At 49.2% G+C, this 27,301-nt stretch overlaps 2 protein-coding genes and 1 non-coding gene across 3 annotated transcripts in view; 2 read left to right on the forward strand and 1 right to left on the reverse strand.

The window, feature by feature from the left end:
• ADAM19 (ADAM metallopeptidase domain 19) overlaps window positions 1–10,070 on the forward strand; it is a 103,486-nt gene extending 93,416 nt beyond the window's left edge. The window contains exons 22-23 of the mRNA XM_003934771.3: window positions 1,876–2,028; window positions 2,818–10,070. Coding sequence (XP_003934820.1) covers window positions 1,876–2,028; window positions 2,818–2,871 — 207 coding nt within the window. The 3' untranslated portion in view covers window positions 2,872–10,070. The remainder of the gene's footprint in view (window positions 1–1,875; window positions 2,029–2,817) is intronic.
• Window positions 10,030–24,592, reverse strand: NIPAL4 (NIPA like domain containing 4). The gene is made up of 6 exons (XM_003934772.4): window positions 24,268–24,592; window positions 20,349–20,588; window positions 16,707–16,763; window positions 15,406–15,496; window positions 12,002–12,162; window positions 10,030–11,527 (listed from the first exon to the last, which is right to left on the reverse strand). The coding sequence occupies exons 1-6, from the start codon at window positions 24,302–24,304 to the stop codon at window positions 10,899–10,901; spliced, it is 1,215 nt and encodes a 404-aa protein (XP_003934821.1). The 5' UTR covers window positions 24,305–24,592; the 3' UTR covers window positions 10,030–10,898.
• LOC120360483 (U6 spliceosomal RNA) lies at window positions 12,738–12,843 on the forward strand. The gene has a single exon (XR_005576971.1). It is a non-coding gene; the product is annotated as a U6 spliceosomal RNA (small nuclear RNA).
• Window positions 24,593–27,301: the final 2,709 nt, after the last annotated feature.

The following is a 27,301-nucleotide window of genomic DNA, read 5'->3' on the forward strand; positions in this document are numbered from 1 at the left end:
TCCTGCCCTCTCTACATGCTTGCCTTTTGTCCACTTTAATACGTGGTCGTGACCCTCTTGAGAAGGGAAGCAAGTCAGAGAGAGCAGGCACTGGAACTCCCATCTATGCCGTTAGCTTCCCCTTAAATCCCAACAGCTTGGGGGCCTGTGGGTGGCACAGTCATTCTTTGCCCCTTAAAATACAATGGATTGGCCAGGCTCGGTGCTCACGCCTATAATCCCAGCACTTGGGAGGCCGAGGCGGGTGGATCACCTGAGGTCTGGAGTTTGAAACCAGCCTGACCAACATGGAGAAACCTTGTCTCTACTATAAATATAAAATTAGCCAGGTGTGGTGGCAGATGCCTGTAATTCCAGCTACTCAGGAGGTTGAGGCAGGAGAATCCCTTGAACCGGGAGGCAGAGGTTTCGGTGAGCCGTGATCATGCCATTGCACTCCAGCCTGGGCAACAAGAGCAAAACTCCCTCTCAAAAAAACAACAAAAAAAAAAACAATGGATCAACTAATATATGTTGAGCACCTCCTGTATACTGGGCACTGTTCTGGAAGCCAAAGATGTATTAGTGAACCAGACAGCTGGGACCCCATCCTGCTTCCACTCTAGAGGAGGGTGGGGAGACAGAAAGTAAAAATCAACTTAATAAGTAAATAAATTATGTATGTTGGAAGGGGGTAAGTGACATGAAAAGTAAAGAAAAGGTATATTTGGATAAAAAGGTCAGGGAATGCCAGGGTGGGGGCTGCGTGATTTTAAATAAGGTAGTCCGGGCAAAGCCTTGTGGAAATGGTGGCAACATGAAGGTAATAGTAACCCAGCAAGGACAGAATCCATTAAACGTGCCGCACACATAGACAGCCAACATGCACAAAATGTAACTGCTTCTTTGTTTAACTTTTCCTGGCTGGGTGTGGTGTCTCATGCTTGTAATCCCAGCACCTTGGGAGGCTGAGGCAGGTGGATCACAAGGTCAAGAGATTGAGACCATCCTGGCCAACATGGTGAAACCCTGTCTCTAATAAAAATACAAAAATTAGCTGGGCATGGTGGCGTGTGCTTGTGATCTCAGCTTTTTTGGGAGGCGGAGGCCGGAGAATCGCTTGAACCAGGGAGTTGGAGGTTATAGTGAGCCAAGATTGTGCCACTGCACTCCAGCCTGGGCAACAACAGCAAAACTCCGTCTCAAAAAAAGAAAAAGAAAAAGAAATTTTCTTTTAATCTGAACAGGAAATACACATACATGCTCTTGTTAAAAAAACGGTGTTCACCTGCAGCACACCCCTCCCCTCTCGCACCCCGTCCCAGCGTAACCTCTTCTCAGTTCTATCTGTATCCTTTCATTTTTCTGTTCATAGACGTTCCTATTAGGTGGGGAGGGTGGTGACTTATTTTACATCAGCTGTCCTCTACAGCTTGTTTGTTCCATCTAACAACTCTTGAACATCTCTCCATACCAGCTCCTCTCAGCCTACTTCATTCTTTTTAAGTGCTGTATCGTCTGTCACTTGATAATTTTGGTTATTTTTCTGCTGATGAAATTCTGCTTATTTATAGTTTCTTTGCTGTTACAAACAGTGCTGCAAGGAACACCCTCGCTGTTGCATTTTTGTGCACCTGTGCAAATAGTTCTCCAGCACAGGTCAGAAGAAGCAGAATGACTAGATCAGAGAATGGTTATTTGTAATTTAATAGACACTGCCAGCTGCTCTCCTAACTTCCTCTTGAGAATATAGACACATCATACACAGTTTCTTTCTAAATGAGACCATACAGTTACAACTTTTTCCTATCTGCTTTTGACTGGTAAGAAAGCAGGGATATTTTTCTTTCAGACAGGCCACTGGCCTTCAAGTAAGGCTTATTGCTTTCTCTCCAGGACTTCTCCAGGCCTCGACCACCCCAGAAGGCGCTCCCAGCCAACCCCGTGCCAGGCCGCAAGGCCCTCCCCAGGCCAGGGGGTGCATCCACGCCGTGGCCCCCTGGTGCTAGCCCTCGGCAGTCCCAGCCTGTGGCAGCACCTGCCCCAAAGGTGAGTCCATGGGAAGCCCTCAAGGTGAAAGCTTGAAAGCTGGTACCAGAGGGCTCTCAGGGGGCAGGTGTGGAGTTAAGAAAACAAAGCGATTCATATTTCTTGTGGTCTGTACTGAATTTCCAGAACAAAAGCCAAGGGCAAAACATTCACATTTCTTGGTGCCTGCTTGACTGTGGCGTTTTGGCTTCATGTGAAAGGTGATGCTTAGGGTCCTGAGCTCTGGTGGCTTCAGCCCTGCCCCTGCCCCTGACCTGCAGAGGGACCCTGAGCAAGTCCCTCTTGAGTCTGTTTCCCCATCTGTACAGAGGCGATGATGATCAGTAGTACCAGCTGTGACGAGCAAGGCAGTGCATTGGTAGAAGCCACCTGGCCTGCGGGAGGCTGTGCACACATGGCCCCTCCTCGTACCTCTTCTCTGTGGCTGACATAGTCTCAGTTTGCCAGTCCTGGGAGTTGGGTCAGAAAGGGCTGAGGTGAAGAAGCTGGCTGACCACCCTGTATTCCCACGAGGCATTGGGAAATCTATGGACTGTGCTGCTGCCTTAGCAGGGAAGGGAGAAGGGAGGGGTGACGGGTCAGCTTGAGATGGGGGCACCCACCACACCCCACCCTGCAGGACTGACAGTCTGGGTGAGCAGACATATGGATAGACTTCCACAAGAAGCCTCGTTCCCAGTGGCTGCTCCATCCCTCCTAAGCTGTTAAAACCTGGAGGGCGGCTCCCGCTTCATCCCGCTGGTCTGCATCACGCTGACGGCTCTCTCCTTCCCTTCCTTTCCTTTCCAGTTTCCAGAATACAGATCACAGAGGGCTGGAGGGATGATGAACTCGAAAATCTAGACCTGTCCAAGGGGCTCCTCCCTTTTCTTGAGCTCCCTGGACACTGCAGAGGACCTGTGGCCATGGAATCCGGAAGAAGCATGTCTGGCTGCCTCTGAGCTCCCCCCACCCTCTTCCGGGAACCTCCACATCTCCAAAAACCTTGTTGACTCAGTGCCTCATCGGCTTCCCTGGAAGCCCAGAGGGACTATGATCCAATGGCTTCTACGTGTTGTTTTGTGCAATATACAGCCCCAGGTAGGGAGGGGAGACCAGGAGGAGGGTGAATGGCAGTTTCTCCTCCAGACTCCCAGCCCTGAGGTGCTGATGGAGACAGTCAAGGCTGGCAAGCCCACTGGGAAAAGTCCTGCCCAGCTCCTCAGGCCAACCCTCTGCCTGTAGAAGCATCCATCCACTCCAGGGGTGCAGGGCGTGCACCAGGGCTTCCCAGTGCTTTTGCCCTCCTCAGAGGTCCTGGGCTGGACAGAGGCTGGCATTCACTCCTTTTAGCTTTTAGGGGTTAAGGAAGGGTCAAGCCAGCCGCTGCTGTGGCTCTGCCCAGGGCTCAGTTGAGGGAATGGCTTCTGGCTATATGGCTGCATGTGACAAGCCAAGTCCCCTCCCACCTCTCCCCAAACCCCTGCGTCCCCGTATTCACACGGGTCACTCTGATTCAGACAGGTACTATTCATAGGCAGTGTAGACAGCCGGAGGCGCACCAGGCTTGGGCTTCCTCTGAGCTGTGATGCCAAAGGTTGCGACTCCCGACTCTGGAGAATTTTTGCCCTGTGTTTTCTCCGCCGCGCTTGCTGGTGCCCCATGCTTCTCTCCCGTCCCCTCTCATTCCTGCTCTAAGGCGTGCTGCTTTGGTGAGCGAACCCTCAGCAGTCCTGACCTTCTGGTGACCAGGTGCTGGTGACCTACAAGTCAGAGTCCTCTCTCACAGTCAGCCACTGGATTTCAGTATTGGCTCTCAGGAGTGTGACCAGAGTAAACTCGGGACCTGGCCACTGGGGTCATATCGTTATTATTCATTATGTTTTGTGACCTCAGCACAGTGAGGAACTTCCTCCTTACTCTCTGAGCTCAGTCTAGGCGAGGTCCCCCTTAGGAAGCCCGGCTATTTACAAAGTACATGAGGGAGCCAGTCTGCGTAGTGGCTGCTCACTGACCTCGAGCAGGACTGTTGCCCTCTGAGCAGAGGCAGACCCGTGTCTGACCAAGGGAGCTACCCGAGATCTCTGGAGAAGGCAGCCAGCAACAGCCAGCACGGTCAGAGCTGGGGAGTGTCTTCCCCGACCCAGCCTTTTGTCATTCGCTTCCTTTTGTTCTCTCTCTGCTCACTGCCCTTATCTGACCCTCTGAGGGGCTCGGGGTGGCTCCTGTCCTCCCTGCAGCAGGGAAGGAGGGCCGTGTGGTGCTTTGCTAGCTTCACAAAGCACCTGGAGATGTTTTCTGGGAGACTGACTCCCACCCCCACAAAGGTGCTGGGTGGCTCTCCGGATAGGAGCTGGCCTGACTGTCCTCCTCCGAGGCTTTCCTGGGGCCTCCTCCCCTCCCGCAATGAGCAGTTGTTTGCTCTTGAAAACCTCACTGCAAGGCTGTGGCTGAGCTTCTGGTTCACCACCCCAGGGCCTCCTTACAGTTCTCTACACACGATAGGTGCTTCATGGACGTGGACATTGTTGGGTTTGGAAGTAAGTGGAAAGTGTGGGATGTCCCCCTGGGGAAAAGCCTGTGGTGGGTTTAGAAAGATCTCAGGAACATGAGTTTCTCTTCCCTCAGGGTGGCTATGATATAGGTTCCCCGTCTCTCTGCTGTGGATCATCCTTGCTCCGGAGATCCATTCCCCATCTTTCCTGTGGCCCAATTAAGTCAGGAAACTACCTTTTATTTAAATGTGTCACCCTCTTCCTCAAGGCTTGGTTCCAGAAAAGTAAAGGTGAAAATATCCCCTCCAGCCCCCACTGCCAAACAAAACATCCCCAAAACCCAACCCCATGCCTCACATGTTCCTGTGGCTTCTCCAGCCTTTCTCCCTCCCATCAGGAGGCAGATGGCTCTGAAGCGACAGCACCACAGCCACAGTGACAGCACGAGCCGTCTGAACTGCAGTGCGTCCTCCCTGGAACCACAGCAGAAGGAGACCTGGGTTGCTGTTTTCTTGCTGTTTGTTTAGTTTTATGTCAGTATCACCTCCATCCCATCAAACTGTACTGTCAACTGGAAGATGGTGAAATGTTTTGGCATTTGATGGAGACTTTCGTCAACCAGTTCTGCTGATGCTTTGCTCCTGGCTCTGTTCAGGGAGGCTGCCCACGAGGAAGACTGGCCATTATGCATCCCCTTTTCTCTCCACTGCCCAGTGTGCTGTTTTGAGGTGTCAAATACAAATAAATCTGGGCTTAGGGAAGGCGAGACCTTATTCCAAAGCATGATTGCAGAAGAGGGAAGGGAATACTGTAAAAGGGAGAGGAAGGGGCCTATGGGAGTAGTGAGAAGGCTCAGACCTACCGACAGCAGATCTGCAGGCATCTCAAAGCCCAGGCAGAAAAGGCCTCTTCTTTTATTGGAAAAAGTAAACATGGCTAGAAAGAGCTGCGTTCAGGGAATCACTGTGTGCCCAGCCGTTTATTTTTTCAGGGGAGGGGCTGTTTGCTGGCTCAGGCTGAGGGCCTGGTGGGGAGGAGGGAAGCTTAACTCCAGTTCGGCTTAGTGAGTTAGCAAGCTCTTCGTGCAGATGGAGATGTAGGTAAATCTCTTTAAAAACAAAATTAACCTGCCAATCTTACAACCCAATCATTCCGTTAAGGGCCTTAGAGCCATCTCTAAAACAAACCTCAGGAGGTTTCGTGCCCTGCCTCCCTGTCCTTGTGGAAGCTTTAGCCTGGGTGCCTGGCCCTGTCTTGTCTGCCAGCCACAGGTTCCTTTCAGCCGTGCTGACTTCTCCCTATAAAAGTAAAGCCCTTTTCTGCCCCAACTCTTAAGATACTTGCAGATCTCAAGGTCTGAGACTTGCCAATTTTCTGGTTGAGTATTCTTTGTATTGCTATGTCCCTTCCCTCTGAAGCAGTAGCCCCTCACCACCTCCTGCAATAACCCTTTTGAATAACGTCTCCCCCGCCTACTTCCTCATTCGTTCTTGACAGAGGGTATGGACGACTTGCGTTTTGAAAATCGGGGACCAGTTCCAAAGTCAGTGTTTATGTTAATCATGTGTAGAACAGCCCTGCTGGACACCCAAGAAAGCCACGGGAATGCCAACTGGAAAGGTCCCCTTCCCATGGGAAGCCTGCTAAGGAGAGGTTCCGCAGAATCCAAACCCACATTTCCCAAGTCACACCCCAACACCCCGCGTGTCCTCTCACACCGTCCACTGTGCGTTTGTATGTGTCTGGGATCCAGGGCAATGTGAATTTTCTTTTTATTTGGGAGATTGTTCACAGGAAACAGATCTTCTGCCTTGTCCACCTATTAATTGTTTACAATATTTGTACATCTATGCAAAATACTTGAATGGGCCATGGTGCCTTTTTTCCTTGTTTGTATTTAATTAAAAGGAATTGTTTGTCATTTGCAATGTTATCTGGTTTGGCAAACTCTTTACTGTGTGTTTGTTGTAATGTCCTACTGCTCAGATTAGTTAGGATTCATGACATGGACTGCAGAAAGAGCTCCCACAAAGACAGTCAGTTCAGCCTATGAAGACATCATGGTGGACCCTGAGCCAAAGCAAAGCCTGTGTTTTCCTGTGGCCAGTAGAGGGGGCTGCTTGTCTTTGCACCTGGACGCAGGCTGCTCTAGTTTAATTAGGTCTCGGCTCATTAAAAGCCTGAATGATCCTGGGATTCTTCTGTATGTTTCTTCTCATCCTATACAACTACGTATAGCAGACAGCTGAAACCCTCTGCTCACTTCATCTTATTAAGGCAAGGGGTCATACTTTCAAGAGGGGAGACATTTGCCCGAGGTCTCTTGGGTGGGGTAGGCAGGCACAGCCAGGGATAGGGTTGGGTGTGCTTTCTGATACCAGAACTCTGCGTGATACCACAGCGCGTATTCATTAGTGCTTCCCAGTCCTCAAAAGGATCCCAATCTCATTCTCTCATTGATCCTTACCTCAATTTTGAGGTTCTCTCAGAGAGATGGAGGCTTAAGGACTATGATCTAAGGTGACAGTTACTGAATATAGTCAGCTCTCCATATCTGTGGGTTTCAAAGCCACGGATTCAACCAACAGCAGATTGAAATATTTGGAAAAAAAAGTACAACCTTAAGAAGTAATACAATTTTAAAATATATAACAATGATTTACACAGCATTTACCTTGTATTAGGTATTACAGAGATCATCCGGAGATGATTTAAAGTATATGGGAGGATGTACATAGGTTATATGTAAATACCCTACCATTTTATATAAGGAAGTTGGCCATCCTTGGATGTTGTTATCCATGGGGGTCCTGGAATCAATGCCCTGCAGAAGCCAGGAACAGCTGTATTTAACGTCAGTTAAATACATGAGTCACCGCATGCTATTTACAATAAGGATTATCTCATTTAATTTTCACAAAAACCCTGAGGGGGCTTCTTGCTCTCAGATTATACTTTAAAAAAAAAAAAAAAAGGAATTTCTCTCTGTCACCCAGGCTAGAGTGCAGTGGGGCCATCTGGGCTCACTGCAACTTCCACCTCCCGGGCTCAAGCAATTCTCATGCCTCAGCCTCCCAAGCAGCTGGGATTATAGGTGCCCTCCACCACGCCTGTCTAATTTTTGGATTTTTAGTAGAGAAGGGAATTGCCATGTTGGCCAAGTTGGTCTTGAACTCCTGACCTCAAGTGATCCATCTGCCTTGGCCTCCCAAAGTGCAGGGATTACAGGCATGAGCCACCGTGCCCAGCCCAATTATACTTTTCTAATCTTTCATGGTTATGAGGTTGCCTATGGACCCTAAAGACATCTAAACACAAATGCTTTCAGTACTAGCATGCCCACTCATGAAGTTGCTTCCCACTCACACATCCCTGCCTAAGAGGCCACTGTTTCTGGGATGGTGCTTGTGTGTTGGTCACTAGCATAATGGAGAAGGCATGGTTGGACCGACCCGGGTGAAGTCCCAACTCTGCTTGCTACTGGGTAGACAGGTGGGCCTGGATACGTTCCAGATTTCTGAGTCTCTTTTCACTATTCAAATGGGAATAGTATACCTACCTCAAAAGTGTCGTGATCATCAATGATGTTCTCTATGTGAAAACACCCAACAGTGCCTGTCACAAGCTATGTGCTCAGAAACTGCTGACTACATCAGTTTACAGTTGCTTTGCTTGACATGCAGGGTTCTGTTAGGATCTGCCTTGCATTGAGTGCTGGTCTCCAGGAGAGTTTGGGCAAGGAAGGACTGTGATGTTCCTTCATTCGATACGTATATTTTTTAGTACCTGCGATGTGCTAGGTACCGAGGATAAGCAGTGGATCAGAGCCAACTCTCATGAAGCTTATATCGAGATGGGGAGAGAGCACAGATCACAAGAAAGTAAGTGAATAAGGTAGTATCAGATTATGCACCAGGCACAGTGGCTCAGGCCTAAAATCCCAGCATTTTGGGAGGCCAAGGTGGGAAGATCACTTTAGGACAGGAGTTTGAGAGCAGCCTGGGTAACACAGCAAGGCCTCATCTTTACCAAACCCGAGCCTGGGAGTTTGAAGCTGTAGTGAGCTAGGATCACACCATTGCACTCCAGCATAGGTGACAGAACCAGACCCTGTCTCAAAACACACACACACACACACACACACACACACACACACACACACACAAAACAACACAGATTATATAACTGGGGGCAAGGTTAGTCTTGGAGAGACACACTATACCTGGTGGTTAAACCAGGTATCAACTTTGCTCTTCCCGGCTGTGTGGCCTTGGGCAATTACTTCACCTCTTCGAGTTCCTTTCCTCATCTCTAAATGGGAATAAAGACATATCCAACTTGCGGATTTGTGAGGAGTTAAAGAGAGAATTAACAGGAAGCACTTACTGGGCCTGGTGCCTGGTAAGGGCTCAGGTAAAGGCCCAGGGATGAGTTATCTTCAACTGATTATATTTCAAAAACTATCTTTCCCACTCTACCAAGGGTGTTAATTATCAAGGACACGGTAGGGGCTGTATTGGCAGCCACATTCATTCAGAGATTGGAGACTGTCTCTCCAGCACTAGAAAAACTAGTTTCATCACTCCATGCTCAAGGAAGGTCAAGGCACAAGTATCGAGTAAATATAATCTGAAGTCTTTATTCTTGACCCTGCAGACCACGCTCTCAGGGCCCTCAGTTTACTGCCATTCTCAAGATTCAGCTTGTTGCATTGCTTTTCATTGCAGACAGAAATCCACATTCATCAAAAACTGGGGATTTGAGGCTGAAGAGGCAGGGAGGCAGTCTGCCGGTCAGCCAAACCTTGGAGCTCCAAGGCCAGCAGGAACTTATCTGGGCTTGGCACGCTTAGGGCAAAGGATACAAACACAGTGCAGGTAGAGTCACACAGGGGAGGCCCTGCACCAACTTGAGGGCTGAGAATCAAGGCTTCCCTCTTTCCAGATATACCAGCCCACTAACTTCCCTTTCTAATGTCCTTCTCCAACCCCCACACTCCTGCAGCTAGAAAGGAGACGGGAAGGGAAGGAATAGTAATTCTCTCTCCTCCAGCTGCTCTGGTTTTGGGTACGCCTCTGGCCAAATGTGAGGGGACCAAAGGTACTCCCTGTAGCAGGTGGTGTTGGAAAAGTCAGGGCATACTGCTTCCCAGTGCGGGCAGCTCATCAGTGGAGTTGGGGACTCAGTGGCAATCTGGTCAACAGCTAGAATGCACCCCATGCCAAGTCTGCGCCTCCGCTTGGCCACTGAGATTCAGAGCTGATCCCACTATCCAAGCCTTTAAGGCTGCAGCCCAGAAATTACCCCTCAGCCCTTTTCTCCTAAGTTCCTGGATGAGAACCAGAGTCAACACAAAAGTTAGCCCCTAGGATCCAGAGAGCCTGGGCCTGCCTTCTGCCAATCCCGACTTCACTCATCTCCTCCCCACCTCCCCAGATCACAGGTTGGTTGACTCCTTAAGGAAAAGAAAAGTGCATTCTGCAAAATTCTAGCTTTGCAGCCAGGCCTCTGTGAAGCAGTGAGTCTGTTGTTCTTTTTTTTTTTTTTTTTTTTTTTTTTTTTTTTTTGAGTAAGACAAAATGAAATACTGGGTTTGGCCACCAGAGTTTGGCTGTGGCTCTATTACTGTGGTTTTGTTTCCCGTTCTGTGATGACTATCTTTATGTCTCAGCGACTGACTCCTTAGGATGGAAGTAGAGAGGGAAGGGGTGAGGGTGGGTTGGACTGGGTGGATACCAAGGTGCTGACCGCCAGGCTGGAGTGCTCGGGGAATGAGCTGGTTGAAAATTTTCCCTGAGACATCAAGTGGCTTTCACAGTAAGGAGGTCAGCTGAGGTCTTGCTTCTGTTTCCGAAAAGGAAGTGGCAAGATCAACAGGATATTTTACACTGGTTGTGTCCCTGTTGGCTCTGGATAGGGAGGTATGGCCAAACGCTCTCTGGGTCTTTGGGAACCAGCTCTATTTCATTCTTGAGTTAAAAAAAAAAAAAAAATGGAGATTCCATCTCAGGAGGAGACTTGGTGTGAAGGAACTGCTAATGACCGATAAATATCTCAGGGAAGTCCTCGGACTGCGCTGCATTCAATGGATCAGATTCCGTCTTCTTCCCAACGACATAGAGATGGCACCAAAAGAATGAATGAGAAGGGAGGTCCAGGGGACCTGCAGGCACTGATGTAAACTTGGGTATTTGGTCACTGAGTCTGTTTCCAGGAAGTTCTGCCACCACTGCTATTTGGGTAGAGATTTTTCTCCTGGAAACAGTGATGAGGTATAAATGAACTTCTCAAGAAAAGAGAGCCCACTGGTAAAGTGGCACTGAAAGTAACCAGGTGGTTTTGAAATTCGGAGGTCAGGCTGTACCATCAGGCTCATCCTCTCACGTATTCCAAGCTTCAAGAATGGATTGTAAATACTCTGGGTTTCTCTTCTGGCGATGGGGTGCTGGCAAGTTCTATATTGTCCACCAGGACATTCTTGTCTTCCAGTCTAATGACAGTGGGCTCCGGGGCGGGAGAAGGGGGTGGGTTTTTATGCATGTGGGGTAAGCTGGCACAGCTGATGTCCAGGTCTTTGAAAGCATGCAGCATGAACACACCCAGGATGATGGTGACAAAGCCCGAGAGGGTGCCCGCTATGTCCATGGCAGACATGCTGTACCACTCCTTGAAAAGGATGATGGACGAGGTAACGACCACCGTGGTGAAGAACACGTAGTAGATGGGGAACACCAGGGAGGTGTTGAAAATATCCAGTGCCCTGTTGAGGAAGTTGACCTGAGTGCTGAGAGACAGTGCCAGGATGAGGGACAGGATGTAGGGGAGCGGGTGCCGTACGACTGGCAGCCCCTGGAAGAAGTTCTTGATGGTGATGCCCAGCCCCTTGACAGCAGCCACGGAGAAGGCCCCGATCACAGAGCAGATGATGATATAGATGAGGATATTCCTTTGCCCGTAACGCGGGGCGACAACAAAGATGAGGATGAGGCAGGACACCAGCAGAAGGACAGCAAACACGACGAACCCTTTGGGAGGAGAAGGAGAACGGCACTGGGCTGTGGAGGGTGCAGGCAGTGTCTAGGGCCCAGACTCCTGGCAGCGGGAGGCAGCCTTGAGATCATGGACTCCAGAGTCAGACAAACATGGGTTCCAGTCCCAGCTCCATGTCTTTCTAATAGCTTGGTTAAGTTGTTAAACCCCCAAGAACTGTTTCCCCAGTTGTAAAAGAGGACCAACAATCATAAGGCTGTTTTGTGGGATTCAGTGAGATAATGTATTGAAAGCACTCAGAACAGTGTTTGTATCCATACATATCGGGCCAGGAAGCCTTTAACCTAGCCTCACTAACAATTACAGCCCATCCACATTTCTTCTTTAGCTTGCCTTCTCCTGTAGGTGGCAGCACCTGAGATGGTCAGAACCCAATCTGACCTTTTATGGGGCAGTGGGGGACATTCAACCTCCCGTATTTTCCTGCTCTTCAGGGGCTTGGAGTCTACCTGTGTCTTTCATCTTGGAAGCCATCTCCATGATGGTGGTGACCTTCTCTTCCTCAGGCGCGTGTATCACCATCACCGTGCTGCCGGCCACACAGATCACACAGCCCAGCTTCCCCAGCAGGTTGAGACTCTCTCCCAGGAAATATGAGGAGAGGATGGCACTGCACGTGGACATGGAAGAAGGAGATTAGAGCAGCCATGCCTGTCCCAGAGTCCCAGAGAAAAATGGGCCTGAGCAAACACTCACAGAGAGCAACAGATCAGACCTCACGACTCTCTCACGTGGAAGTTTTTCTTCCAAAAAAAAGCTGAGGTTACCATGGGCAAGTCATGGAACCATTCTAAGCCTCGTTGTCCCCGTCTGCAAAATGGGGATGCTGGTAATATCCGCAGGAGGCATTGTTCTCAGGAACTAAATGAGATAATGCACAGAAAATGCACAGCGCAGAGCTGGTACCAAATAATAACCGCAGCTATCACATATGGAGGGCTTAGTATGTGCTGAACGTTCTGCATCTACCCCATGTATTAACTCATTTAATCCTCACAGCATCCCTAGCTGAGGCCAACAGGGGTTAAGCTACTTGGCCATGGCCAGCGGGTTTTAGGAGGCCAGGCTGAAATGTTAACCCAGGCAGTCTAATTCCGGAGTCAGGGCACTTAATTGATACGCCATGTTGCCTCTCAAGTAAACACACTCAAAAAATGTCTGATAGTTTTAAAAATAGTTGATACAGCGCTCGCTTCGGCAGCACATATACTAAAATTGGAACAATACAGAGAAGATTAGCATGGCCCCATGCAAGGATGACACGCAAATTCGTGAAGCGTTCCGTATTAAAAAAGAAAAAATGAAAAATAAAAAAATAGTTGATGCAAAATATTTGTGTGTCTCACTGCCCCCAGTCCTCCTGAGCTGGGGTCAAAAAATGTTTCATATAGAAACTCATTTCTGGCCGTGTTACAATATTTGCTGGAGGAATAGAAATGCAGGTGAATTTCTTCTATTTTAGAGACTGAACGTATTCCCAAAGAGAAGAGTTGGAAGAGCACTTCAGAATGCTCTTGTCTAACTGCCTACCCAATGGACACATCCTCTCTCAGCACTGCCAACAGACGGCTCTCAGCTTTGGCTTATATATACCTCTGGGGGCAGGGACCCCCACCCCTTCACAAGCCAAATGAGCCAGTTGGAGATTGGCTCTAATCATTCACCAAAAATATGCCTCCTGGTAATTTTTAGGTTTTGCCTCATCTCTGCTCCTCGGGTCATCCATAGCAAATCTATTTCTTTCATTTGTATAAGCCAATATAAACCACTTGAGTGACAATCACAGGTACCATGTCTTAAGCATTTATTACCTACTGTGTATGGTGCCAGGAACTTCCCATTTATCTCACTAGCATCTCAAAACTCTTTGCAAAGTGAAGTATACTATCTCCAGTTGATAGATAAAAAGACTGAATCTCATGGAAAAACCGATTTGGCAAGGTCAAATGACTAGCAAGTGGTCGAACCAGGAGTTGAGCTCAAGTTCTTTCTAATTGTCAATGGGTTTTCTTCTATGCCTCATTGAAGAGGATCCTTGTGACTTCCCTGAGTCTTCAGTTTCTGGGTAAATTATCTCTAGTTCCTTACTGCACAATGGTGATATGATATCCATTACCCTCACATCCTCTACCCAAGCCAGCAGAGGCGAGAGAGGAAGGGAAAAAAGTCACGAGCAAGCCACATAGGATCACTGGGGCATGCTTCTGTCTCTTCACGAAGGTGGCATTAGTTTAGGGTAAAAACCTATTGGCCGGGCACAGTGGCTCACACCTGTAATCCCAGGAATTTTAGAGGCTGAGGCGAGTGGACCACCTGAGGTCAGGAGTTCGAGACCAGCCTGACCAACATGGTGCAACTCTGCCTCTACTCAAAAATACCAAAAAGTCAGCTGGGCATGGTGGCAGTCACCTGTAATCCCAGCTACTCAGGAGGCTGAGGCAGGAGAATTGCTTGAACCAGGAGGGGGAGTTTGCAGTGAGCTGAGATCACAGCATTGCACTGTAGCCTGGGTGACGAGCAAAACTCTTGTGTCAAAAACAAAAACAAAACAAAACCTATTGGCTGTCTCAGGGCCTAATTAGCCTCAAAAATCCTGGTTCAAGTTGTCAGGAGAGAGGCGATTGATATCTAAGCTCTCTTGTCTGTGTTCTATCTTTCCTCTGAAACTAACAAAAACATTTTGGCCACAATGTCCCATTCAAGAGATTATTCATGCAGGCAGGGACCACACACTGGAGGATTTCATGGCTCTCCCAGCTTCCCCGGGGTAGGAATTTGCAAACTCATCAGATATGCAATTATAGTATCACAGCTACATCAGCTGTGATCAGCCAGGTGTACAGCATGAGTCATGGTTTTATTTGAGTGTGTAAATGTTGCAAAATTTTTATCAAGATGGTAAAACAAACGATGGGTACTGGGTTTGGTCTGCTGCCATTTACCAGCGTTCTGAGGTTAGGCCAACAATCAGAGTCTCCTTCAAATGGGGCTCCAGGACCCCCACAGAGGAACTGGCTCTGTGTTTGTAGCTCAAGAGGACTAGGGGCAGTGGGAAGCACAGATATTTAGTATCAATTACTTTAAAAACTATCAGACATTTGTTGAGTGTTTACTTGAGAGTTAAGCCCCCTGACTCTGGAATTAGACTGTCTGGGTTAGAATTACGGCCTGGCCTCTTAGAACCTGGTGGCTTTGGCCAAGTTGCTTCACCTCTTTTGGCCTCAGCTAGAGATGCTGTGAGGATTAAATGAATTAATATGCGGGATGGATTCAGAAGGTTCAGCACGTGCGAAGCCCTCACTGTGTGATACCACAGTTATTGTTCGGTATCAGCTCTGTACTGCATTTTCTGTGCGTTATCTCGTTCAATCCTCAGAACAATGACTCCAGTGGATATTATTGGCATCCCCATTTTGCAGATGGGAAAAATGAGGCTTACAGTGACTAAGTGGCTTAAATGATTTGCCCATGGCAACACAAGTACTAAGTGGTAGAGCGAGGATTAGAACTCAAGCAGAGTTAATCCAGGGCACATGCTCTTAACTTGTATGCTGCATCTATCGCGACACCAAAATACTGACACGTGCCATTCGGCGTGGTGATGGTGGAAGCCCTTCCAGCTGGTTTGGGCTTGGCCTGCCTATTACCCAGTTAGTCAAGGGGATGCTGGGGCAAGAGGCAGCAAACATTCCCAGGGTCTCTAGCTCTGAACAGCATACTACTTCTTTCTGGAGGCTGAGACCAACCCAGGTCCCTGATTGCCAAGTGGCAGCCGACCCCACTTGGCAGTTCCCAGGCCTCAACAAACTGAAAATGGAACAGAATAAGAAAGGGCTGGAGAGGGGACAATAACCTTATGAGGACACTCAGTGCTCCCAGAGGCGTGACGACTGTTGCGGGTGCAAATGCGTAGGCTCCAAAGTTGGCAACTTCTCCAGCAGCCACTGGGAAATGAAGCAAGAAAAGAGGCTAGCACGGTGCAGGAGCACCATCTCCGTTCCAGACCAGTCATTCCGTGTGCAGCCGTCTGGAGAATCCCAGACAGCATTCCTTAAAATCCTGATCCATACGCTCTCTCCCTAGAGAGTCTGATGGAAGGTCAGTCCCAGCCTATCCGGATCAGATCCTTCCATTTTAAAGGTGGTGAAGCTAAGGCCCAGAGCCCAAGGTCACATGACATGGCCTCTTGGCTTCTAATCCAGGCACAGTTAAATTTGTCTCAGGGACTGTCAGGATTTTGGACTAGATCATTAATTTAAATTCTAGGAAGTGTTCGTTATCAAAGGAAGAAGTAGTAACAGTTATTGATTCTCCAGGTACCAACTGGTCCATGGACCCCTCTTGTCCAGTGGAATTGTGACCAGTCTGGACTGGCAGGCAGGTGGTTAGAAAAATCTGGCATTCCCAGTGGGCCTACGTTCTTTCTCTCCGTTGGAGTTTCCAGTTTGTAAATTTCTGAGTTAATGCACAGGATAACACTTAGAAAGTTCAGCACATAGTAAGCCCTCAATATGTCATAGCTATGGTTATCAGAAAAGTGTCTTTTCCATTTCTCTGCTGATAGAGAACGACCTGGATCTCCCCTTTAAAAGCAGAGGGACAGTGAGGTGGCTCTGACTGAGATGGGGATCAAAACTTGACATAGAGGAATTATACATAGAAACCTGGTTAGTTTTCCACCTTAAAGAGTCAGGGTTCGATAGCAGGAGATGGGGGGTGGAAAGTGGGGGAAATGTGTGAGTATGCAAATTTGGACAGACTTTAAGTGACGGACCAGCTATGTTCTAAGTGGGCAACACATTAACTGCCTGCAAACTGGGAGAAATTGGCCTAGGAGTCCCAGCTTCTACCATGTAGAAGTCAAGAGTCCACTGCCAACAGGCAGTGATATGATCAACCTATGTTTAAAGGGAAGTTGAGAAAATACACCTTCATTGTTGCCAGCTCTGTGCAAACCTCTCTGGGGGTAGGTAGCCACTTTGTGGATGAAGACTGACTTTGATGATAAGATGTTCTCCCTGCAAAGGGATTCAAGGTTTTCCCCTAGAAATCTGGGCTTCAGATTTCACACTTGCAATACTAGAGACAAAAATGCCCCATCCACCCCTCCCTTTGTCTCCAGCCACGGTTATTAGTAGCAAACAACCCACTTACTGGTGAGAAATCCGGCCCACCACATTGCATCCTTCAGGTAGCCGAAGCCTCCGTCCACTGTAGAGGGAATGCACACAAAGCTGGGTTGGAACTTGGCCACACTGTCTCAGGCACCTCTCCTAACTCTCTGCTCACTCCCCGGCCTCTAAGAGCTACTCCTAGAGGCTTGGTTCTGGGCCTTCTCCTGGTGAGTTCATTTGTTTCTAAAGCTTTAAATACCATCTATATGTGGTCCCTCTGTCTCTCTAGCCTGGACCTTTCTTCTGAGTCCAGGTGTATATCCAACTGCTTACTTCACATCTCCTCTCAGATTTCTCACAGGCATCTCAATCTCTGTCCTAAATGGAGCTCTTGGTTTTAAATGTTCCCCACTCACTTGCCAAATGAAACCTCGTAAATGACACTCTCATGTATCCAGTTGCTTCAGGAGAAGCCAGGGAATTGCCCTTTGACTCTTCTCTCTCTCCTCTGCATCCTGTCCATCCCGGTAACTGTCTCCAAAAAGCATCTCACATGTGTCCCCTCCACTGCCACCTGCTACACCAAGGCACCGTCATCCCTGCTTCAGACAGAGGCAATAGCCTCCTTCGTAGTTACTCTGGTTCCATTCTTGGCCCTTTAATAACCTTTTTTTTTTTTTCATGGCAGCCAGTGGTCCTTTAAGAATGCGAATCAGATTATGTCCCTCCTCAGCTTCTGGCTGGCCAATGGCTTCTGATTGCTCTTAGCGTACAGACCAGAATCCTTAACAAGACCATGCATAGTGTGGGCCCTGCTCACCCGTCCAAGCCCATCTCCTGCAACTCTTCTCTCTTAGCTCTCCAAAAATGATCAGCTCTTTTCTGCCTCAAGGCAAGAGATGCTTTCCCTTTGTCCAGAACACTCTTCCTACTAATATTTGCCTAAACTTATACTCACCCTACAGGTTACTGTGTGAATGTTGCTTCCCCTATGATGCCATTCGTGACCCTGATATCTATTATTTCCTATTGGAGTTCCCTCTCTCTCTCCCTCCCTCCCTCCCTCCCTCCTTCCTTCCTTCCTTCCTTCCTTTTTTCCTTCCTCTCTCTCTTCCTTTCCTCCCTTCCTTCTCCTTTCTTCCTTACATTTTTCCTTCCCTCCCTCCCCCAGTACAGGGTCTCACTCAGTCACCCAGGCGGGAGTGTGCAGTGGCATTATCATAGCTCAATGAAGCCTCAAACTCCCGGGCTCGAGGGATCCTCCCACCTCAGCCTCCTGAGTAGCTGGGACTACAGTCGTATGCCACCATGCCTGGACAGATGGGGTCTCACTATGTTGCCCAGGCTGGTCTTAACTCCTAGACTCAAGTGGTCCTGACACCTCAGTCTCCCAAAGTGCTGGGATTACAGGCATGAGTGCACCCAGCTGGAGTTCTCTTCCATAACACCCAGCTCTTCTCTTTCATGGCACTATTGTTTATAATTTTAGTTGATCTGCTTATTTTCTGGCATTTCCCCCAGTAGAAAGAAGCTCTACAGAGCCAGGAATTACGTCTGCTTTGTTCAGGACCTGGCACGTAGTTAATCAATAACATTAGCAGCAAAGATGATGATAACGATGGATGATGGTAGACGGGTTTGAGACAGTTTTGTAGAAATCCAAAAATCTCATGTTGCCTTTTGGAAATGCCCACTTTTCTAAGAAGAAGGTCTCTTGTTTTCATTGGGTTCCTAAAAACATCAGAATTTCCTGTAAATATCAAGAACTTGGAGAGCATTTTACTCTAAGGGTTGAAATTACAGGAGATACTGAAATAGCCTGTTGGAGGAAAAAACTGATTCCAGGGAAGTTGGCTTTCTGAATGGCCGATGATCCCTTCTCTGAGGACAAGCAGAAATTTCCCTGGCACTCTGGGAGGTCTCTGGCCTTTCGAATACTCGTCCATAAGTGAAAGGTGGAACGGCAATGCCCACTGCTCCCGACTCATCCCTGAACCTCACAGCTGCTCATTTTGCAGAACACATGAGCTCTAGACCTGTACCGCTAACTGCGGGAAACTCCCACTTAGATACCAGTAACACCGACACTAGTACTCTCTGTGCTAGGTAGAATTCTAACTATGTTACATCTTCTTATAGCCCTTCAGGCTGGTACGATTCTTATCTCCATGTTATAGATGAGGAAACTGAGGCCTAGAAAGGGATACTTTTCTTGCCCAGAATTGCATAACCAGGAATTGAGGAGCCAGAATTAGAACCCCATAGTCTGCTTCCAAAGTGCAACGTCCCACAGAAACATTAAACTGAACATGTCCAAACTTGAATGCACCATCTTCCCATAAACCTGTTCCTCCTTCTGTGTTCTTCATCTCAAAACATAGCGCCTCCATCTCCCCAGGTGCTCAGGTAAAGAGCCTGAGTCATCCTTGAGTTTTTTGTTTTGTTTTGTTTTTTAACCCCTTGCTTGAAGCCAGTCTGTATCAAAGCTGGTAAGTTCTACCTTCAAACACTAGCTCTGGCATCCACCACTTGTCTCCATTCCTGTTTCCGTCTTCCAGGCCCAAGTTCTGTCCTTGTGCTCATCTACGTGGCCTCCCAGGCTCCAGGCTTGTCCCCTGATCCGATCTTCGCCCAGCAACCTGGGATTTTTTTCAGACTGCAAATTAGACTGTGTTACTCTCCCCTGCTTAAAACCATTCAGTCACTTAACAATTGCACTCCAGCTCTGTGCTTCAGCTTACAAGACCCTTCGTGAGCTGGCCCCTCGCTACGCGCACCCCTCCTGCTCCGGCCACCCTGAGTGACTTTCAATTTCTAATATCACAAGTTCTCTCTTACCTCTGAGCCTTTGCACATGCTGTTTTTTTCTGCCAGGAGCACTGTCTCCCTCTTTCCTCTTTTACCTTGCTGTCTCCTCACCATCTCGGTCTCAGTTTAGAGATCATCTCTTCTAGAAAACCTCCCCTAATCCCCTGAGTCCGGGCTTTACACACCCCTCCAAAATACTCCCCCATAGCAGGCTGGATTTTCCCCATGATAAAACAACTGCCTGCTGACTCATCTGTCTCTTCCATTTGACTGACGGTTCCACTCCAGTGAACCATCCCCATACATCCCCACGTCCCTGGCATATAGCAGGCAGGCAATAAATGTTGATTAAATGAGTGAGTCCCTTTGCACAGGATTCCTTTTCTCAAGTATTGTTTCACAAATACACATCTTATTTTCCTCCCTTGTCAGCAGAAACCGAACCATTTTTTGGCAGCCCAGAAGGGAGCTCAGTTGGATGGTAAGTGAGCACACGCCAGCATCTGACATTGTTCTGAGCAGAGCTATCCCAGTTTTGCAGAGAAGCTGTGACTTGCCTATGTTGGCATTGGGAGGAAGTAGGACCAAGACCAGATCTGCAGTATCTGATTCTTGGTCTTGAGACTTGCTACTTCCCTTCTCTAATAAACACATCATGAAGTTCTCAGGAAACGCTGGATTCTAAAGGAAGGCCTCCTGTTGGCAGTCTTCCTTTATAACCCTAAACCCTAACCCCGCTGGCAGGTGGGATTCCCAACAGGGTTGACAATGAGCCTTTCGTGCCTCGAGGAGGCCGTCCTCTTAGATTGCAGCCCTGGTCCCTGTGAGGGCTCAGCTGCCCTGCACCCCATCCTCTCCTGCCCCGTGAACCTACCAGCTCGAGTGGCTCCCGTGGCCACAAGTCGTAGGAGGCCTTTCTTCTTGAGGATAACACTGCTGCCGATGAGGAAGCTGGACAGGAAGGCCAGACCCAGGCCGATGTAGAAGCCATAGTTCTGCCTGATCCTCTCCTGCCAGCTATGAAAGGTGACATTGCTGGGCACCTCAGGGCTGAGGTCACCGACGATCTGGCACCAGATTTCTTGGGAGGAGCAGTAGAGGTGGAGCAGGGAACCTGGATGGGAAGACCACAGTCAGAGAGTCACACTGGGGACGTTTGCACACTTCAAAAATATTGGACTTGGCCACTGTTTCAGACCTTGTACTTACACTACTGCAGGGCTCTGCCCGTATACCGTGTCTCCATCTAAAAATAATAATGTTCAGTGAGTGCTTACTCTAGCTAGAGACCTCCTTTGCATGGCCACAACAAATTTTTGCAACCACGTGTCAGGTGAACAATGTCTTTAATCCCCATTTCACAGATGTCGATGTGGAGGTAATGAGAGGTCATGTTCCTTGCTTAAGGATACACATGGCTGGGCATGATGGCTCACATCTGTAATCTCAGCACTTTGAGAGGCCAAGGCAGGCAGATCACGAGGTCAGGAGATCGAGACCAGCCCGGCCAACATGGTGAAACCCTGTCTCTACTAAAAGTACAAAAATTAGCTGCGCATGGTGATACACGCCTGTAGTACCAGCGACTCAGGAGGCTAAGTCAGGAGAATCGCTTGTACCCAGGAGGCAGAAGTTGCAGTGAGCTGAAATCGCACCACTGTACTCCAGCCTGGTGACAGAATGATACTGTATCTCAAAAAAAAAAAAAAAAAAAAGAGAAAGGATACACAGACTGACTCCAGAGCCCCACTGTGTAACCACTAATCTATGCTGATGGCTCACACCTCAGGCAGGGTCCCCCAAGCTCTCAGTAGTCATTGAGTCCAATCTCGGGCCCTCCTCAGGAATCCCTGCCCAGCCTCTGGGCATGTGGGCTTCCAATAGCTCATGATCCCTCCAAGGGAATCTCCCTCCCAGGGACATCTTCGCTTGTCTCCCTAAGCTGCAGCTGCAATGGAAGGCTGCTGGTCAGATACACGAAGGAGTGAGGCTAGAGAGTCCACAAGCCTCTTCCAGGCCTCAAGATGACTAAGTGGTGGGCCTCCTGCTAGATGAAACTGACCATTCTCGGGCCTTGCTTCTTAGACCTCTGGTGCTGTGGTCAGTGGCTGGGGTCTGCTTTAGGTTATGAAGAGATCAGCGTTCCTGCCACCCCATACAGACTCTGTCTTTAGTTTGCTATCCAACTCCTAGAGTCCTCAAGAATCTGAATCGGCCCTCAGGCCTTGGAGCCATGCCACCCTTGCATGCCCTGTGGGGACAAACACCAAGGACAGCAAGAACAAACCTGGGCACAAAGGCAGACCCTCAGCCAGAAGCAGCACACAAGTTCAAGGAAACTCCAAAGAATAGCCGATCATTCCCCAGTGCTGCTACTCACATGGTCCTCTGCTCTGGGGTTTTCCAGGAAGGTTTCTAATGACCACTTGGAAACAGGCACAACAATCATTTCTAGGCTTTTAGTTGAAGAAATTGAGGCCCTGATAAGTTCAGTAGCCTGCCCAAAGCCACAACCGGTACTAAGTGGCAAAGCCAGTGTTAGATTCTAAGCTTATCTGTTGCCAAAGCCTGTGCTCTTAACCACCACATCCACCTCAATAAAGCAGGTAGCATCTGGCCTCCTAAGAGGTTTTTTGTTTGTTTGTTTTCGTTTTTTGGGTAGAGATGGGGGTCTTGCTATGTTGCCCAGAGTGATCTCAAACTCCTAGCCTCAAGCTGTCCTCCTGCCTCAGCCTCCCAAAGCACTGGGATTACAGATGTGAGCCATTGTGCCTGGCCCTAAGAAGTATTTTAAAATAGAAATAGAAATTTGGAGATTTTCCATGAAAATTCAGATGTGGGGCTACACAGAGAAATCAGATCTGCTTACCATATTGGGCCCTCTTTTAAGGGAACAGCCGGCTGCAGCTGGGCAGTGTTGCCCCCTAAAACAGGACATACTCTCTACAGTTCCCCAAGAGTCTCATCTGGCTCCTTTCAGTCATTTCAGGCATGTGCTTGGCCTTTGTAGGCATTTGAGTTTGTAACCTCTGGAGGTAAAAGGCCTTTTTCAAGCTGTGTGTCTCCAAGGCCCCTGTGCCAAGGATGTAAGCCTCAGCCAAGTATTTCTCCCACCAAGCTGGAACTCCCAGCCAGTGCCTGGAAGGGCCCCAAAGTCCAAGGTCAAGCAGCTCTGGCTCTGGAACATCTGCAGAGCAGAGTGGCAATTTGGTGGAACAGATGAAGGGCAATGTTGACCTTTCTTCCATGACACAGACCCATGAATAACAGAGCTTGAAGAGCCCTTAGAAAGCAGTCTAAATTATTTTCAGCTGGGGATACTGAGGCCCTGAGAAGAGGAAGGGCTTGCTTAAGTCACACCAACATCTAGTGGAAGATCTGCACCCGGAACCCACTAGGGCACATCCAGGTGTCTTTTGCAGTGTGAGATATCGCTTTTCAAAACCCATGTCACAATTAAGGGAAGATGAGACAGGAGGCATTTCAGTCCCTAATCAGACTTGTTCTGCACTGCTCATTCCTGTTTCTCCAGCTCAGGCTTCCTTGCCCAAGAGCTGAATCTGGGGAGTTCCCTGAGCCCAGGAAATGAGCCAGAGCCTGGGAGGACGTGGGCTAGGGGAGGTGACTCCTGAGAGGAAGACCAAGCTCATCCCCATGCCCTTCCCCTGATCCCTGAAGGTGCACTTGGAGCAGGTGGAGCCAAAGAACCCTCTGTGGATGGACTTGGCTGTCACAGTAAAGCCTGCAGCGCCCAAGGGTTCAGCACCCTCCGTTGAGTTAAGTTCTCCCACTGCAGTGAAAAGCAAAAAAGAGAGAGGGCTGATGGCCAAAGTAAACCCAGTTCTGAGCATGGGCCAGATGATCCCTGTCATCTCTTCCAGAACATGCTAGGACCAGGGAACCACATTCTGCCCTAGGAGAAAAGGTGAGCCTGAAAGTGGCCTGCCTTGTTGAGGAAACCAAAGTCACACACCCAACAGGCTGGTTTTGAAAGCTTCACTGCAGAAGGGAAGAAGTTAGAGAAACAGGGACATCCCGCAGCCTGCGATTCCAAGACAAGGTAGGAAAGTGGAGCTCCACCAAGGAAGGAGTGGAGGGTTTAGTATCTGCCAGCCCTGGATCTGTATTCCATTTCCTCAGGGTATTACCTGGAGCAACTTATTAGCCATCCAGAGCATCAGGTTCTGTATCTTTAGAATGGGGATAACAAGATAGTAAAGTAATAATACTTATCATTTCTTTCTGGGGTTGTTTTAAGGATTCAGTGAGATAATGCAGGTTAGAGGGCCTAGTCCACTACCTGCTTTGTGGTCGGAATGCAATAGGAAGCCAAGGGTCTTTCTTGACCCCTTCCTGGAGTTCTTTCCCTTTCTTTCCCAAAGCAAGACCATCCTTCGGTGGTCCTCGCATCGACCCAGAGAGAAAGCCCAAACCGCGCAGGTACCAAAACCTGAAGCAACTATACATTAAAAACACAGAATCCCCCAACCCCGACCCCACCTCTCAGAGTGTCTGCTTTCGTCCAAATGCCTGCCCCCCACCCCAAACCCCCATCTCAGCCCAAGGGACATCCTTTCCTTCCCTGACTCCTGTCAGGGAAGATGCAAAGATGAAGGTGAAGTCTCAGCCAGAACCCTGATCTTCAAAGCTGGCAGGGAGAGCCACCTCGTGCTGGCCCTGCCCCTCCCCCGCCTCGGGCCCCCTGGGAGGATGAGAGGGAGAGGGGTGGTGGCAAGGAACGGAGGGCTCGAAGCACGGAGCCCGCCTGGTCCCCAGCCCTGCCGCGCACGCACCGTTCTCACAGCTGGCGTTGCTGACCCGCAGCTCCATGGGGCTCGGGGCACACGGACCGACGCGCGGGCGGACGGCGCCCGGAATCCCCGGCTCCGGAGCAGGTGGCCGCGACTTGTCCCCGGCGTGGCTCGCACGCGAGAAGCCTCAGGGGTCCGGACCCAGGAGTGGGGAGAGTGACGCGTCCTAGAGGGGGAGGGTCCCCGGGGAGGAGTCACCCAGTGTCTTGGGCAACTCCGGGGGGAGGGGTCCCCGCGCTCGGGCCGCCCGCAGAGGGGCGCATGCCTTTCCGGGGTGAGGACGCTGCCAGGCTCCCAGCCCTGGAGTCCCCGCCCCGTGCCAGGGGCCAGAGGCGAGGGGGCGGGTTTCCCGGCACCGCCCCTCCGATGCCTGAATCGGCACCCAGTTCCATCCCCAGTGAAAGAATACTGAGGCCCTGGATGGCTGGAGAAGGGGCAACTTTCCTGCCGAGGTGGATGTGGCAACTTGGGGGTTGGAAGGAGGTACTGCTGCCGGTTGGGAACCTGGGTTCCTTCTTTTCCATTCTTCTGGCCCTCCCACCGTCCCCTCTCCCTCCTCGCCCTCTCCCTCCTCCCCCTCTCCCTCCTCCCCCTCTCCCTCCTCCCCCTCTCCCTCCTCCCCCCTCCCTCCTCCCCCTCTCCCTCCTCCGCCTCTCCCTCCTCCCCCTCTCCCTCCTCCCCTTCTCCCTCCTCCGCCTCTCCCTCCTCCCCCTCTCCCTCCTCCGCCTCTCCCTCCTCCCCCTCTCCCTCCTCCGCCTCTCCCTCCTCCCCCTCTCCCTCCTCCCCCTCTCCCTCCTCCCCCTCTCCCTCCTCCCCTCCACCTTTCCTCCCTCCTCTCATTCCGCTCTCCTACCTTCCCTTCCTTCTGCCCTCTGACCTCCTTTCCGTGCCTTACCCATTCATTGATTCAACCTAGATCTGATCTGTGCTGGGCACTAGTAGGTCTAACAGGTACCTAGCGAGTGCCTAGTGCTCAGTATATATTTATGTCTAATGAATAGGAGCTTGGTAAATTAAGTGAAAGAATGAAATGCATTGATTGGGGTCCAAAATGAGTCAGACCATTCCCTGTCCCCCAAGTACCTTATATTTTAATGGAGGGAAACAAAATGTGATAAACTCTTAGCAATGGTTTTGAAATTACCACTTTAGAATTACTTACACACACACACACACACACACACACACACACACACACACACAGAGTAACGTATTTGTTACTATGGGTAACAGTAAAAAACAAGTTAGAAAAACACTGACCTGGACCATAAACACACTGACGCAGAGTTTGCTGTAGGCCAGGCAGAATTCTAAGTGCTGAAAAATTCCAGTTCATTTAATCTTCATGACTGCCTTTAATGTACAGATTTTTATTATTTACAGAAAGGAAACTGAGGCACAAAGTACTCAAGTAACTTGCTGGGGACCTCAGCTGGGAAGTGGAAAAGCCAGCATCAACCTTGTGCAGTAGTGGCCACATTAAGCTGCCTGGCATTTTAGACCGAAATAAACTGCTCCTGGGCAGTGTGGGGTGCAAGGCTACTAAGAAAGCAGCAATGGGTTCTGCCAGTGAGGGTCAACGGCTTGCTGGAGGAGGCAGTCTCCCCAGCCCAAAATCAGATGCTGCAAGTCCTGCTCAGTGGCCCAGAGCTGGGGTACGATGGCGCCATCTCGGCTCACTACAACCTCCGCCTCCCAGGTTCAAGCAATTCTCCTGCCTCAGCCTCCCGAGTAGCTGGGATTACAGGATCAGGTCACCATGCCCAACTAATTTTTTTCGTAGTTTTAGTAGAGACCGGGTTTCATCATGTTGACCAGGCTGGTCTGGACCTCCTGACCTTCCGATCCACCCACCCTGGCCTCCCAAAGTGCTGGGATTACAGGTGTGAGCCACCACACCCAGCCAGCTTTTAAGAATTGTCATGTATGGAGTTGTCAGCATGAGGCAGACACTGTGCTAACCCTTTCTAGGCACTGTCTCATTGAAGCCTCCTCGGAGACAGACGTTCTTACTCTTTGCATGCTACAGATGAGAGGAAACTGTATTTCTTGAAATTTTATCAAGAGATAATTTTAGACTTACAGAAGAGTTAGAAAAATACTATAGAGAGTTCCCGTATACCTGTCACCAGCTTCCCTTAATGTTAATATCTTGTATTGCAATAAAAAAATTGCACTTTAAATAATTCAAGACACTGGCTCCCAAGGCTGCACAGCTAATGAATGAGGATGCCAGGTGTAAACAGAGGGGCTCCCGCCCCCAAGCCAGTCCTCCTGGTGACCACCCTCCATTGTCTATTTGTGGACTTCTAGCTGGGCCTCCAAGGATGATTCTCCCAGCACGGGGCTTCCCCTAACTTGGTGGGTGACTTTAAACAAGTTGCTTACTCTGCATAAGGATCAATTTCTTTGTCTGTCAGATGCAACAGCCCCTTCTCCCAGGGGTTGTGATTGGGTTGGGGAGGGGAGAGGTTAAAGAGAAAGGGAAATGTGAGACACAGCAAATGTAAGAAGCCACATTTGCTCATTTCACTTGCCGCATAATTTCCCAGGCCCCTGATTCTGTAATGAGGTTCAGGTCTCTGAAAAAAATGCTTTGAAAACAAAACAGGATAGAGCACAAGACCCTCACATCTCTTGCCTGTGAAACTACATTTCTTTCTTTTTTTTAAAAAAAAAGAAAAAAAGAATAATAAGAAAAAGAATAAAGAAGAGGAAGAAAGAGAAAGAGAAAGAGGGAGAGAGAATGGAGGTATTGCTTTGTTGCCCGGGCTAGAATGCAGTCTAAATATGGGTATGCCTATAATTGTCCTTAATAATGGAGACATGAAAGAAAATGAGGGAAGAAAATAACAAACAAGGAGCCAACCAACATTTCGTTTAAACTTCCTTTTTTTTTTTGAGACGGAGTTTCACTCTTGTTACCCAGGCTGGAGTGCAATGGTGCGATCTCGGCTCACCGCAACCTCCGCCTCCTGGGTTCAGGCAATTCTCCTGCCTCAGCCTCCTGAGTAGC

The sequence above is a fragment of the Saimiri boliviensis genome, chromosome 20 (assembly GCF_048565385.1).
Source record: "Saimiri boliviensis isolate mSaiBol1 chromosome 20, mSaiBol1.pri, whole genome shotgun sequence".
NCBI classification, from domain to species: Eukaryota; Metazoa; Chordata; class Mammalia; order Primates; family Cebidae; genus Saimiri; species Saimiri boliviensis.

Coding starts and splice junctions, on each gene's coding strand:
- NIPAL4 (XM_003934772.4), bottom strand. CDS start 24,304: ATGGAGCTGCGGGTCAGCAACGCCAGCTGTGAGAACG. Junction 16,764..20,348: donor CACGGGAGCCACTCGAGCTG/GTAGGTTCACGG, acceptor TTCCCTCTACAG/TGGACGGAGGCTTCGGCTAC. Junction 12,163..15,405: donor GCACTGAGTGTCCTCATAAG/GTTATTGTCCCC, acceptor GTCCACGTGCAG/TGCCATCCTCTCCTCATATT.